Raw genomic sequence first — 15287 nt, 5'->3', positions numbered from 1 at the left:
GTCAAGATAAAAAAAGGTAAGTTGCTTCCATAGATTATTGCTCCTGGTTGCTTACCTTACCTACCCCCTTCCCGACACATGGAAACACACCCTGTACATGCTGGACCCTCACTATAAAGTTAATTTTTAATCCCTTTTTCAGGGTCACATACTGTATATACCACTATATATACTGTGACTTTACTACTGTGTCTCAGATAGCACAGTCGTGTCACTAATTGTGTGTTTTCTTTCTGACTCTTGAATACTTTGGATGATCACACTGTGTGGATCATGGCTGGGTTTTTTTCCTCTGGGCTGTGGAGGTATAGGAATTACATTGTAATAGTCCTGACACCTCTTTTACTTCTGCCTCTGCCCCTGATCGTCCCGACCCCGGTAAGAAAATCAGCATGTGCATGTGTTTTTGTTTATTGTAGCAGGACATATCTGCAAACATATTTTAGACTTCATGCTGATACACAACATATAATATAGTCACTGCTATGACACCAAGAGCCTTCAAATGCCACCTAACATGGATGTCTATAAAGGCTTAAATATGTGTCTCTGATGTTTAGGTGGCTCGACTGAGATGTCATGTACATGGTCAATGCTTCTCCCAAACTGTTTGTGACAAAGTTAGAGAGCCTTCAAAATGATAATGTACAATATGTGCAACTAAAGGCAGAGTGCAACTCTGAGCAGGGCTAAGGTGGCCGCGTGCACACACCTGCCTGAGTGAAGAAGCCGTTTCATTATTATGCTCGACCTTCATCTCTTGCCAATGATAACAAACATCAATTTTCATTGCAAAGGTCCCGCTTACCATGGCCTCAGATATTTTACAGCGCAGTCACCCGGAGGAACAGGGTGTCTGCAGGTCTTAAATTCAATTTTTATAAGAAATATTAGGCTGTAAAAGTCATTAAATAACCTTCAGTTTGAATCTGTGAGGTTTTAATTGGCACATTTTATCTAATTTAATTTATCCATCTTTTAATTTCTTTTTGTCAAAATTAAGTGTGCTCTTCTACATGAAAGTCCACATTTCTGATGTTATGTCTTTAAACCTACCACTGAACCTAATATTTACTTTGTACGTGCACTTACCTGTTGGCAAAAAGGTTGATCAACCTTAGTCACCTTAATAACTGTATTCCCAAATATAACCTACCTGCACACAAGACCACATGTATACTATTTACCTTTATACTTGCCTTTGTAAGAAAAATGGATTTGGCAAAAAATCAGTGTTAAATATGGTTAAAAATAATCTTAAAAGGTCTTAAAAAGTATTAAATTTAAATGTCTGATACCTGTAGACACCCTGAGGAAATGTTGGCATTGTATGTTTCTGCAAACCACGGATACTTTACATATATGTTTCACGCCTATCATGTCAGCATTTCTAAAGTAATGTGCAGTAGTCTTCAATTACATGTGGAATTACATGAGCTGACTGTCACTGGGAGGTAAAGCGGATGGCTGATGGTGGGACACATAGGTGAGGCAAGCTGCAGACCAAAACAGGTTGTTTTTAAGCGAGACATTGCAGCATTTCTAGCGGCACTTGTGCCACCGAAACTGGGCTTTCTAACCCAAAATAAGATCTTTTCCTAACCATGACCAAGTGGTTTTTGTGCCTAAACATAATCACACATTAACCACATCGCTGTCTTTTACTGCTCGTTTATAAACTCATACGTGGCTGCAACAGTAGATTTTTGAGGTTAAAATCCCAGAAGCAATGTGATAACTAGTAGAAAACAGTGCAAAGGCCACAGTGCCATGACCTTAGATGTAATACAACTCTGTTGTAAAACTGATGATGCATGACACGCAAGGAAATATGTTGGAGAGATTGTCTTGGTGGTGTTATTTGAAGATTTGTTTAGATGTTAATGAGGCAAATCAGTGCTAATTCTGCTGCACATGACTGTAATGATATAAGTGATTGGAAATATCATTCTACCACTGAAGAGTCCGGAGAGAGAAGAGCAGAGACTCGTTAAACAAACAGCAGCAGCTGAGCTCAAGTCTGAGACAGCCAAAGAAATATTCAGGAGGGGAGTCACTCATGATATTTAGGGGATGCTGGAGACAACAGTGACTGAAACTTTAATATTTAGTGAGGAAGTCTCTGCTCTGTCACTGATGTATTAGAACATAATACAGTATTTCCTAATACATATAACACGCAATTTACTGGGAGAGGTTGTAAAAATAGAATTTCACTCAGAAACTGATTATACATGAGAATCTATTTTCTGCCCTGTCTTGTTTGTTTTTCCAAATTAATTTCTCAATCCACAACGTGTATTTGAGAAAGAAAAATAGGGTTCCAATAGTATTGTATCCAAGTCTGTAGACAAATTTACCGAAACTACTGCAACAGAATGAAAATGGTGATCAAAAAGGGTCAGTGTGGAAGGACATAAAGCAACAAGCTTTACTTTGTCCTCTTAGCTGCAACATGTCCAGGAAAACCTCCGTCAGTGACCCTTGTCACCATGTAGCCTAATCTTTAACTGACAAATTGAAAAGTGGGATTATGTACAGGGGCTCAGTCAGTCCCATTAAATCAAAGGCTACAGTCTGTTTCTACCTGTAGATTTTAAGGGACAGTTTGCCCCACATCGAAAAATACATACTTTTCCTCTCACCTGTATTTCTATTTTTCAATCCAGATTGTTTTTGTGTGATTGGCAAGTGTTTGAGATATCGATTGTGATAGCTAGATAGATGGCACTCAAGTATCTTGAGTGGGGGTAGAAGGGAGCGTGAGACTGATCTACGGTTTGGTGTGCCTGTCATGGTTGAAGAGAGAGCTGACTCGGAGGGTGAAGCTTTTGATTTACTGGTCAATCTACGTCCCAACCCTCACCTATGGTCATGAGCTCTCAGTAATGACCGAAAGAATGAGGTCGGGGATACAAGCGGCCAAAATGAGTTTCCTCTGTGGGGTGGCTGGACTCAGTCTTAGATAAGGTAAGGAGCTCGAACATCTGGAGGGAGCTCGGAGTAGAGCTGCTGCTCCTTCACGTCAAAAGGGATCAGTTGAGGTGGTTTGGACATCTGATCAGGATGCCTCTTGGATGCCCACTGGTAGGAGGCCCCCCGCACCCCGGCCTCAATATGTATTTTTGATTTGGGGGTGAACTTTCCCTTTAAAAGATGAACATTTTTGTGGCTCTTTGATTTTTTCTTGTTTGGCTGTTCTCTCTCTGTATAGCATAATTATAAACCATGTATGTGAATGCAACAAACCAAAAATACACTTATGTATATAGCTCCAAACTTAACAAGAGTTCAAGAATCTAAATGGAACAAATGTAATGTAGCAAAACAAGAAATAAAATGTAGTCATGTTAAAGAAAAAGGAGTCAAGCAGCCATTACTTTGTTGTGTGGTTTGATTCTGGAGTTTTTTATGTTAAAATTTATTGTGTAATTTTATTATGTATTATGAAATTTATTATGTAATTCTTTATGACTGGCTGCAAATGTTTCAACAACAAGTGCACATGCAGCCTCTTCCAGTTCAAACAAATGTACTCACAGTTATCAGAGAATGGTTAACCACACTAACTGGACTATAATTAGCCAAGGTTAAAAGTTTATGGTGTGTTGTAGCTTCCTGCCAGGCATTACTGAGTGCTACTCTTTATGTGTAACATGTACTGTGTATTAAGCACGTTAATCAACCCAGTCCTCTTCTGTCATTGCAGGAGGCAAAATGTGGCTTTATAATAATCCTCATGGCGCTGTACTGGTGCACAGAGTGTATCCCTCTGGCTGTGACCGCCCTGCTGCCTGTCATTCTCTTCCCCATGATGGGCATCATGGAATCAGGCGAGGTAGTACACGTCTGTATCTGTGTACACACATTTCAATAAGCAATTTCTTTGAGTTCTCACTTTTGCATTCCTTATCCAGGTTTGTATCCAGTACCTCAAAGACTCCAACATGCTCTTTATTGGCGGGCTGCTGGTGGCCATCGCTGTCGAGCACTGGAACCTGCACAGGAGGATCGCCCTTCAAGTGCTGCTTATTGTGGGCGTGAAGCCATCTCTGTAAGAAACGTAATTCTTTACAGACATACACATACATACTGCAGCTACAGTATAAAGTGTGTGGATACCCCTGTTGTCATATGTGGACAAAGAGTGGCTTCAACCCCATCCAGCACCTTTGAGATTAACTGGTAACGCAACTGGTAGACAGGTCTTATCAGAACCAGTAATGCTCTAGAGGCTCACTGGGAGCAAATTCCTGTTAAAGTGTTCAAGTGTCCACATACTTTTGGACACATCATGTGTCATATCATTTCTTTTTCTCTTCCCATCTAATCATTTATTTGCGCCCTCTCCAGCCTGATGATCGGTTTCATGAGCACCACAGCCTTCCTGTCCATGTGGATCAGCAACACAGCCTCCACAGCCATGATGCTGCCCATCGCCAACGCTGTGCTGCAGCAGCTGTGCGACACAGAGGCCAACGCTGAGGAGAGGGATTACAACCAGGGCGGTCAGTATAACGAGTCATTCGAGATGGACGACACCAAAGAGAGCAAAGAGGTCAAACCAAAGGACAGCAGCATCAACGTCTGTGTGTGACAGTGATCGTTTTTAAATTCTTTTTAAATTTTACATTGAACTAATTGAAGAGAATATTTCTCAGCTTTTTGGGCGCCATTTTTTTTACTGTTGTTCTGATGGTATTTTTCAGTTAAAGATGGTGACAGTAAAGACATGAAGGAAATCAAGGAAAAAGACATTGAATCAAGTAAGTTTTTTTTTTTAACTTTGTCTTTGAAGTGACAGCCTGGTTAGAAAACAATAATAAAAGGTCAACAGAACAGAGAGGTAGAGGAGCTTAAGTACTGCAGGTTTTTATTTGGCAAAAAAATGAGCTTCTGACAATATTTGTCAAAGTAATCTTTCACAAACTCTTGAAATCCAATAACAACTTGTCACTAAATTAAGCAATTACAGAAACTGGTAAAGCTTTGACACCCAAGCAGTAAATTCATTTGACACTCCAACAATTAAAATGTCTTTGCAATGCTGATAGTATTGCCTCTGTCCTTCCAGAAATCTGTGACAGGAGTCCAGAGGCCGAGCAGCGCAGACTGACGAGGGAGCAGAAGTATCTGAAGCTGACAAAGGGCATGAGTCTGAGCGTTTGCTACGCTGCCAGCATAGGTGGGACGGCCACCCTCACTGGAACCACACCCAATGTCATCATGAAAGGCCAGATTGATGAGTATGACCTGCACATATGCTTTCTTATCTGTCTGTCTCTCTTGTCCCCCATCTTTCCTCCCACCTCCTCAACCTTGTATGGTCGCCTCGGCCACCAGTGTGTGAATGTGTGTGTCTGAGTGGGTGAATGTGACATGAAGTGTAAAAGTGCTTTGAGTGGTTGGAAGGCTAGACGGGCGCCATACAAGGGCAATGCCATATTCCAAATTATTGAAAAAGTGGTTTGATGGCCAAAATCACAAGACTAACTTCCTCGTTATGAAGACAAAAAGATCTGTAACTTGCTGACAGTTGTGGACTTTTTTCTGATCTCAATGTTTTATCATCAACAGACTTTTCCCAGGAAACGGAGGCATTATCAACTTTGCCAGCTGGTTTGGCTTCTCATTCCCCAACATGATACTGATGCTTGCCCTGTCTTGGTTGTGGCTGCAGTTTATGTTTTTGGGTTTTGAGTAAGTTTTACGTCAGTCTCTGTTCTGATATTTTGTTGTTGCTGTGAAAGCATCCAGATTATAACATCATCTTTTTCATGTATTGTAATTCCAGCTTGAAAAAATCCTTTGGATGTGGCTCACAGAAAGATGGCGACAGGGAGGCGTACCAGGTAATCAAAGACGAGTACAAGAAGCTGGGCAGAATGAACTTCGCTGAGAGCTGCGTGTTGGTTATCTTCACGTTGCTGGTTCTTCTGTGGTTCACCAGGGAGCCTGGGTTCATCCCCGGCTGGGCCACTGTGCTCTTCAACAAAGACAAACCGTGAGTACAACTGTTTGTCACACAGCTTTTCATGACTCCTAGGTAAGAAAGGAAGTGAAGAATTTACAAAGCAATGAACAAATGTAGGAGGAGAAAACAGGGAAGGGTCTTTTTCTATCAATGCTCTATCTATGTTTTCTCACCAGGTATGTCACAGACGGCACCGTGGCCATATTGATGTCTGCACTCTTCTTCTGCATCCCGTCCAATTTGCCCAGATGCTGGGGGAATTCTGAAGATGGTAGGTCAGCTGGCATGTTCGTGATGATGTTGTGTGTGCAACAGGTGCATTGTTATACTTATCTTACTTTTAAAAAGGCATATAAACAAATTAACAATGTACCTTTTTGAGGATCATATTTTAAGATTCAGAAAACCAAGACATTAAAGTGTTTGTCGTTGTCTTAAAGAGACAGTTCATCCCAAAATCAAAAATACATATTTGTCCTTTTACCTGTAGTGATATGAGTGTTGGAGATATTGGCCGTAGAGATGTCTGCCCTCTGTTAGACCAGAAATCATGACCTGGTTACTCAAGATCATCATCATATAATCATATCATATAACTGTGCAGAAGGAAGTGTGCATCTACTCATCGATGAGAGGCTTATGCTCATAAAAGTATTAGATGTAACCATTAATGTTGTCCTCCTCGGCTAAGCTGTAACGTTAGTCAGCTCAGTGGGGTTAGGTGAGCTAGCAGTAGATTCATGCCCCCTCCTGCACAGTGATACAGTTGGTGGGTGTAGTTTGGTTGAAAGAAAATAGTCCCTACATGAAACTGCTCACAACAAGGTCTGTGATTCCATGATTTGAACATTGCTTTTGAGTTTTATGTTGATTTTTTTTTGTGGGCGCTTTGAGCACTGCAAAAGAAGGCAGACATCTCTCTGGCTGATATCTCCAACACTCTGCAACTCACACCAAAACAATCTGGACTGATAAACAGCACTACAGGTAAGAGGAAAAACACATTTTTGATTTGGGGTTGAACTGTCCCTTTAAAACTCATATAAAACCTTGGTGCCAATTTAAGTGGTATATCTTTATTTTCATGTTTGTTCTGTCATTTCTTGAGCAACATTAATAAAATTGTGATTAAAAAATACATAAATTAGCATTTTGAACAGGAAATAACACCGTACTGTATATGTTGAAGCAAGAGGGCAGGATGTTGATCTCTTTTCAGCTGTATCTGTGCACGTCCGGACAGCACAGTGGAAGTGCTCATCCACTGATGCATCACATTTTATGTTTGTGTCATGTTAAGTCTGTCACATGAAGACGATAGTGCTGTTTTAGAAGCACGCCTGTCCTCTCTCTGTGTACTCTGAGATACAGTCAATAACTTGCTCCCCGTGACAACCCATCTCGCTGATTCAGTGCTTTCCAATAAACGTAATCCCAACTTCTTGCTGAGTTGTAGCCTGATAGCCTCAAGGTCAAGCCTGTACAACAGTACATGCTGTGTTGTTCCTCAGACAAACACTTCCGTATCGATGATTTTTCTTCCCCTGGGTAACATAAGTTAAGCGTGTCCTGCTCCTGCCTATAAGCAACAAGTTCTTTGGTACTCATCAAAAAGTGGAAACACAGTGTTTTGTACACAGAGGAGTGACACAATGATTAACACACACTTGGTTTAAAGGTTATGAAGCAGACTTTGAGGTGCTAAAGTCCATTTCTCACCTCAGAGAAGAGAAAAAAAGACCAAATCCAGTTACAACACCACATTTTAGTTATGATTTTAATGACTTTCCTGTTCATCACATTTTCTTTTTATCTTTATGGAGCACATTTATGGTCACAGCGTCTTATCTGTAGACAATAAAAATACACTTTTCTACAGTTAGGTCTGATATATCATTATTTATGACTGTGTTAAAATATCATTCTCAGCTCTTTCTTGTCTCCTTGTGTTTAGGGCCCCCTGCTGAAGCCCCTTCACCTTTGCTTAACTGGGACATTGTCCATGAAAAGATGCCTTGGAACATCCTTTTGCTTCTGGGAGGAGGTTTTGCGTTGGCACATGGAAGTGAAGTAATGCAGCTCATCATCAAGTCCACATGTTTCTGGTGGTAATCATGTCTATAAATGTTTGGATGCTGATGTGTGTTCTCCCACCTTGCATAAAGAAATCTGGACTGTCGGTATGGCTCGGAGAAAGTCTCATACCACTGCAGAGCATCCCTCCTTTTGCCATCTCCATCCTGCTGTGTCTGCTGGTGGCCATGTTCACTGAATGTTCCAGCAACACTGCCACCACCACGCTCTTTCTGCCAATACTGGCCTCCATGGTGAGACTTTGACATTTTGACATTTTGGGAAATAGGCTCATTCACAAGCTATGGCCTAGGCACAGTGACTTCCTGGGGCCACATGCATAAAACTCTGTAGATTCATGACTAAAACTGTGTGTTCTCACAAAGGCAGAAATGTACATTTTTTTTTTGCTTACAGTTGATTCTGTTTTATAAATCTTGATCGTTGTGGCACAGGGTGCATGCGCACGAGTCTCATTTCATGGATGTCCTTTTAATTCTTTTAATATTCAGGCAACCGCCATCAAGATACACCCACTGTACGTCATGTTTCCCTGCACCATCGCTGCCTCGCTGGCTTTCATGCTGCCCGTGGCCACTCCACCCAACGCCATCGCCTTCTCCTACGGCAACCTTAAAGTCATAGACATGGTAAGGCCTATCAGAAATGGTAGAGACCCCATAATAAGTGAGTGGGCTGACATGCATGCAGTGTTTTGGAAAAGGCTCATATCTAGTTTTAAGATAAGCAGCTTATATTAATCCTTATATCTGATCATTATTATCTATTTGCTTACGTACAATATCCTGAATATTACCATGGAAACTAAGCTCAGGCACACTGAGCAGCAAATGCAATGTGTGTATCGACAAATTGGTATTAATATTTACTCTGAGAGGGTGCTGACAGGACACTATATCGCCTTGTGCCAGGGTCATTTATGTTGTATTTTTCTGGTTGTTCCAGGCCAGAGCTGGATTCATTCTGAACTTTGTCGGAGTCATAACCATCAACATTGCCATTAACACATGGGGTGTGGCCATGTTCCAGCTGAACACCTTTCCCAGTTGGGCTAATATCACCAAAACTCCTTGAATGTGAACTCAGGAGACGAACAATATCTGCTGACTGATCAGATTCGACCACTGGAGGACTGGGCCGGCACCTGACTTAGTATTTATATTCAAAGCTCTGCTCCAGTCAGTACAACCTGATGTGCCAAGGCCTGTCCTCTCTGCAGCCTTTAATCTCATATCCTCCCTCACATTGTGATACTCTTCAGAAACAAGCTGGACATGCTGACTGGAGACACTGGAGCACCTCTCACTGATGTTTGACTGAACTGAGTTCTTTTCATTTAGACAGATTTCTTCTGGACTGTCAAGTGAGCAGGTTTAATTCACCTACAAGACATGACATTTAAAAACAAGTGTTTATGCAGAAAGAAGCCAGTCTGGATCACAGTGAGATCTACACTGTGGTAAAACTTTGATATCATGAGTTGTTATTGCATCTGTAATAGGAAGGTGAAGTGGGACATTATTTCGGAGGAAATTTGCAGTCAATGGCGAGAGTCGAATAATGTTTTGATCCCAATTAGTGCCACAAATTACACACGTTTGTCAATGTAAAACATAACTTTTCAAGTCAAGAAAGTTGCAGTTTGTCATAGTACTACTCACTGTGTAAAACTGCTCAGTGAACTATATCTCTTGTCTCGCACAATATCACCTACACTAGCTAGCTAGCTATGTAACTTCGCTATGTTCCACACACAAATGTAACGTTATATTTTATGTATTTTATGTTTTATCCAGCAACTCCTGGGGCTGTACTCACAAACAATCTGAGAACACTCTCAGAGAGTTCCTAACTTAGCCCAAAATTTTTTCGTGAAGAGTCCAAGCCTAGGACTGATTTAGGGAAGTTTTCAGAGCAACTCTGAGCAAGGAAGAGACAGAAAGGAGGTGTACTTGACCCTGTTGCTAGGTGTGATACATTCTTTTAACAGATGTGATTGGTTGTCACAGACACGCTTCTTTATGAGACTGCAAGGTGTGGACACCCAGTGGAAATGAAATGAACTGCTGACTGTGAAAGCGTCATTGTTAGTGTGATCACTCTGCTGATGGAAGGTTGAGACAGACTCAACTCATCACTGCTACACTGTTGAGTTTTTCCAGTTTTCCAAATATCTTAGTGTTGTGATCATTTTATTTCTGGTGTTAGGTGGGAAACGTGTGTATCCCTAATGAGATCAACCACAAATACTCTCCCTGCTCAATCTCATCTGTATCTTTCATTTACTCAGTCACTTTGTGTTTAGAAACTATTTCTCCTTCCTCTTTGTGTTTCCATTTTGTCCTCTGATTAAGAAACTCTTAAGCCTCTTAAAAGTCTTCCTCCCTGCTCTGCAAAGTTTTTCATCCTCAGGAGCTCTTTTAAGTGCTAAAATGCTCTGTGAATAACCTTTATCTTTACAAGGACCTAGACTTAACTTTAAGGGGAAATTTTAAGAAAACATCACAATTCTAAGAATTTTCTTAGAATTTCGTCACGAGGAGCAACTTTTTGTATTAGGAAACTTTGTGATAACAGCCCCAGATCTTTATCAGCTGGGAAGCAAAAGAATGAGCAAACCCTGTTGCTCATGTGAGTACATCCTGGTATGAAACACACATGCATTGTAGCTTCAGTGAGCGAGAAAGGTATGATTTCACCTACGCAACTCAAGTAGTCTTTGTAATCATGTATTTTCACAGTCTTTTACTTCAATGGTTTTGCGACAAACTGTGACTTTCTTTATTTGCAAAACAAATTAACATTAACACATTGTCAGCATATGTGTGATTCATAGCACAATTTACCCAGAATCAAAGCATTGTTTCTCTACACATTGACTACTGTACATAATTTTTCTGAACTAATGTCCTATGGTGGTCCACTAGAAGTGGAGGGACTTCCCCTCTCTATAGACAGTGTTACATCATCCTAATGTAATTAAACTAAAGTTTAACCAACATAAATCACCAGTGATTCTGTTTTATCTTTTGCATACTAAAGTATCATCATGTCCTATGGTAATACTGTTTAGCTCAGGTACGTGAAGAGTTCTCCTTAAACTTAATGGATGGTCACATGTGTTTGATAGGATAAAGTCTTGAGATGATAGAGAAACATGATTTCCTTACTTTCTCAGTGTTACACTCACTGTATTCCCTGCAAGTTTGAAAGTACTGTTGTTAGTGAAACTAATTTATTGTCTGTCAACAACAGAACATTCAGCTTCCAAGAAAATAAATCTTTGGAACAGAGATGCGGCAGGATCAAGGGCTCACTGTAGTTTTTGAGACTGTTAAATTTAATGACGGGATCAAATCATCAATCATCAAATCTCATCACCATCCATAGGATTAGGACCAGTGGGGTCCCTCAGTTTATTTTAAAAGAGCCAAGAGGACAGAAGGCAAATCTCTTCAAAGGATCAATGTGGGAGAAGATAAGGGAAATCAATTATAGAAAACTGATGGAAAACATTTCATTGAACTCCTTGGCAGGGGTTCATATATCTGCTCTATATGAAGAGCAAAACGGATTTTAAAATGGTACAAGTGCAGTACACAGAGGTCAAATCACGCGCACAGTTATGACGTCCAAAACATTTTTGTTTAATGTAGTGGCTCTTGTGGTAAAGACGAAGACGGCAACATCCAGACAAAACTGCAGTGATGGAAGTTAATAACGGTGCAATGGATGTCAGTTATCAGAGGTAAGACAGCATACTATCTCATTTCCAGCTACAATTTAAGCCAATCCTGTCCTGGTTTGTGTTTTGCGACTTAAAAAAGGCATGCATGATGTTTGTTAAATGCTCCAGTACACTTTCTGCTTAAAAGCTCAGGTGGATTGTTTAGTATTTGGTGTAAGTGGAGGGTTACTGACTGCGTGCAACAACTGTTCTTACCAAGCTGTGAATCTGCAGTATGCATAATAATCTGCAATTATCATACACTCTGGAAAGCTTTACCGCTTGACAGTACTTAGCATTTCTGAACCTGCTTTTTAATAAGGGACCTGAAATGGTAATGCAATGGTAATTGTCAAAAAACACAGCGAGAGCAGTCATTTGGGAAGACAGCTGCACATTTTATTATTAAGTATCCCTGGGACAGGAAAAGTAATTGCTGAATTTATACAACCTCACCTTCAAGCCAAAAAGTGAGGTGATAAATCTCACCGCCACAGGTACTGTGAATGTCTTCAAAAGACTCATAAATCACCATTTCTGACGACATGAAATATGGAATTGGGTTTCCCTTCATATCAAACTCATCTTCTACTTTATATGTACTTATTACAGTTGTTATGAAACTAAAAAAAACAATTTAAATGGACTGTGCAGTGACAAACATGTTACTCTATGCTTTTAGTTTGCTATGACAGACAGCTTAAATGGGAACAATAAAATACAGCAGGTCAAAACATATTGCATTATAGCAAAAAACACATCACGTAATTCTGTTACAGACAAAATCCACTGTCACATGTTACAGTTTAATATTATGTGTATCAGTGTTCACATCTTTGGGTGTCAACGAGCCATTTATTGGCATTAAACCTAAATGAGTGATATGATGGAGACTCTCTAATTGTTTGTTGTACTGAATTCCACTGATGCGAAGCCCTGAAGGAAAATACAGCCGGCTGAATGCAATTTTTCTCAGTGGGATTGTGCAGTCTTGCCTAGCTGCCCCTCTCGTAGCTCTGTCAGCAGTGGATCTGAAGGTTATGAAGCCAGATAGAGCAGGAGGTGCTGAACCATGCATAATCTTCTACACAAGACAAATATCTTTACACATGATGAGCTACTTTCAACTACGAGTTGTGTTGAGGTGTCGTAAGGGTTAATACAGTCCAGTCACCAGAGGAAAATGTTGGCATTGTAGCTTTCTGCAAACCATGGATATGTTACATTTGTACATTTCATACGTATCATATCAAAGTCTCTGATGTGACGTACTTCTGATTACATTAAATGAGCTGACTTTGTTTGTGAAGGTAGAAGGGATGGTAGAGACCACCATTCAAGACCAACAAGCAGCAACACCAGTTGTTTTTTAGCGAGCTGTCGCTGCATTTCCAGTGATGATTGTTCCACCAAACATGGGTGTCGTAAGCCAAAACATGACTAGGCTTTGTGCCTAAACATAACCACATGTTAACTGGAGCATTGAAGAAACACAAAGTTTCAATTTGTCTGCTAATAATGCACAATGCTGTGTCTCAAATTGTGTACTTCCGTCAGTACACTTCCATGTAGTATACTATGAGCACTATGTACTTATTGGTGTAGCGCACCAATTTCGACAGGGTAGTGTTGTCCAAACCAAACACGGCCGTTGTGCACTTACTGGAAATGACGACCTCAAATTAGCTAGTTAGCAAACTAGCATTAGCATACACATTATCGTTTGCGGTACCAAATCATTACAGCCTGCTAAATGAACCCAATAAACATACTGCTTACTGCAAAAAACACATATATTTGTACAATGCAGCAACGTTCACGGTCACACAGTCCTCGGCCGCTATTTCCAGTTTGAAAAGTGGTCCCTCCCCTTCCGCTACGTAGCCAAGATGGCGACCAACTTCTTGACCGTTTTGAGTGCACCATCTTGGTACTCACAGTGCGCTACTATTTTCCATACTTCTCAGTATGAATGCACTTATGCACTCAAAATATTAAGTGTAAGTACAGAAGTACGCAATTTGAGACACAGCGCAAGTGTTACATATCCGTGGTTAACAGAAACGTACAATGCTGACATTTGTTCTGGCGATTGGGTTGGTTAAGATACATATCTAATTGCCAGTGGTCCGATTCATTTTATTACCGTCTTTCTGCCCCATCTCCTGTCTGAGTTCACTGTCTGCTGTCAATAAAGGCTTATGCTGTGTCTCAAATCGCGTATTTCTGTACCTACACTTAATATTTTGAGTGCATAAGTGCATTCACACTGAGAAGTATGGAAAAATGCAGTGCACTATGAATACCTGGATGGTGCACTCAAAACGGTCAAGAAGTTGAGTGTGGAACTATGGACACTTCTCGCCCTCAATGGTCGCCTTCTTGGCTACGTAGCGGAAGGGGAGGGACCACTTTTCAAACTGGAAATAGCGGCCGAAGACTGTGCAACTGTAAACGTCGCTGCATTGTACAAATACACATATTTTTTGTACTAAGCACCACTATACTGTTGTCTGGTATAAGCCAGCAGTATGTTTATTGGGTTAATTCAGCAGTCTGTCATGATTTGGTACAGCGAATGATAACCTGATTGCTAATGCTAGTTTGCCAACTAGCTAATTTGCGGTTGTCATTTCCAGTGAGTGTTTGGTTTGAGACAACACTACCCTGTCAAAATTCACACACTATGCCAATGAGAACATAGTGCACATATTATACTACATGGAAGTATACTAATGGAAGTATGTGATTTGAGATGCAGCATTAGTTTTATAAGATCAACTGACAATTTATTGGGTACACAAAGCTGGAACCAATGCTATCTAATACAACAGTCCTAAAACAAATCCTGCGCTCAGGAACACCGCTCAGTTTTTGTTGTCTGTTTTAGACGGCAGTGTTCAGGCTGTAGTTTGTGCCGTTGAATTGTGCCATAACAAAGGCATCTTTAATATTTATGGGTCTGCCTAATGCTTTTCCAGTTGTTACCACGGCCCGTGTTGCTAAGCTAGGTAGCCCATATGTCCCCTTCCCTACCGGTCAGTTGAATTCACTTTAATACCCACACTACTATACTGGCACAGTGTGAAGCAGCATAATTATTGCAACAAACAGTAGTCAACATTATCACTCAGAACACTCTTTGGTCATTTAAATCCAGATCGATGAGTCAGGACAACCAAACAGATATTGAGTCAACATGTCTAAATTCAACCTTGATGACCCGTGCTGATTTACATACAGCAGAATATTATATGAAGTGCAGATCAGTGTGAGCGTGAGCATGGCCACATTGTTCACTGACAGTTATCTGTCAACATGATAGAATTTATTTCTCTGTTTATGCCTTGAGTTTAAGGTGATGTATCATTCTTGAATGGGCGTAACCCTTGTGACTGAATTGAAAAATCTGCTATCTGGAATTGTAAAAACTTTGACTAATGCTTAATAACACTGACAGGTGATGAATAGAGAGGTATAAAGAAACACAGC

The 15287-nt window shown here is 40.5% G+C and overlaps 1 protein-coding gene across 1 annotated transcript; it reads left to right on the top strand.

Annotated features, from left to right (window-relative positions):
* The first annotated feature begins 273 nt into the window (after positions 1 to 273).
* LOC125888828 (solute carrier family 13 member 2-like) lies at positions 274 to 9142 on the top strand. The gene is made up of 13 exons (XM_049576449.1): positions 274 to 378; positions 3710 to 3838; positions 3918 to 4054; positions 4354 to 4589; positions 4710 to 4770; positions 5055 to 5246; positions 5578 to 5700; positions 5795 to 6004; positions 6151 to 6245; positions 7929 to 8044; positions 8140 to 8301; positions 8560 to 8697; positions 9014 to 9142. The coding sequence occupies exons 1-13, from the start codon at positions 274 to 276 to the stop codon at positions 9140 to 9142; spliced, it is 1833 nt and encodes a 610-aa protein (XP_049432406.1).
* Positions 9143 to 15287: the final 6145 nt, after the last annotated feature.

This window comes from Epinephelus fuscoguttatus, linkage group LG5 (assembly GCF_011397635.1).
Source record: "Epinephelus fuscoguttatus linkage group LG5, E.fuscoguttatus.final_Chr_v1".
NCBI classification, from domain to species: domain Eukaryota; kingdom Metazoa; phylum Chordata; class Actinopteri; order Perciformes; family Serranidae; genus Epinephelus; species Epinephelus fuscoguttatus.
The sequence above is the reverse complement of the archived record's forward strand: the minus strand, read 5'-3'. Positions and strand labels throughout refer to the sequence as shown.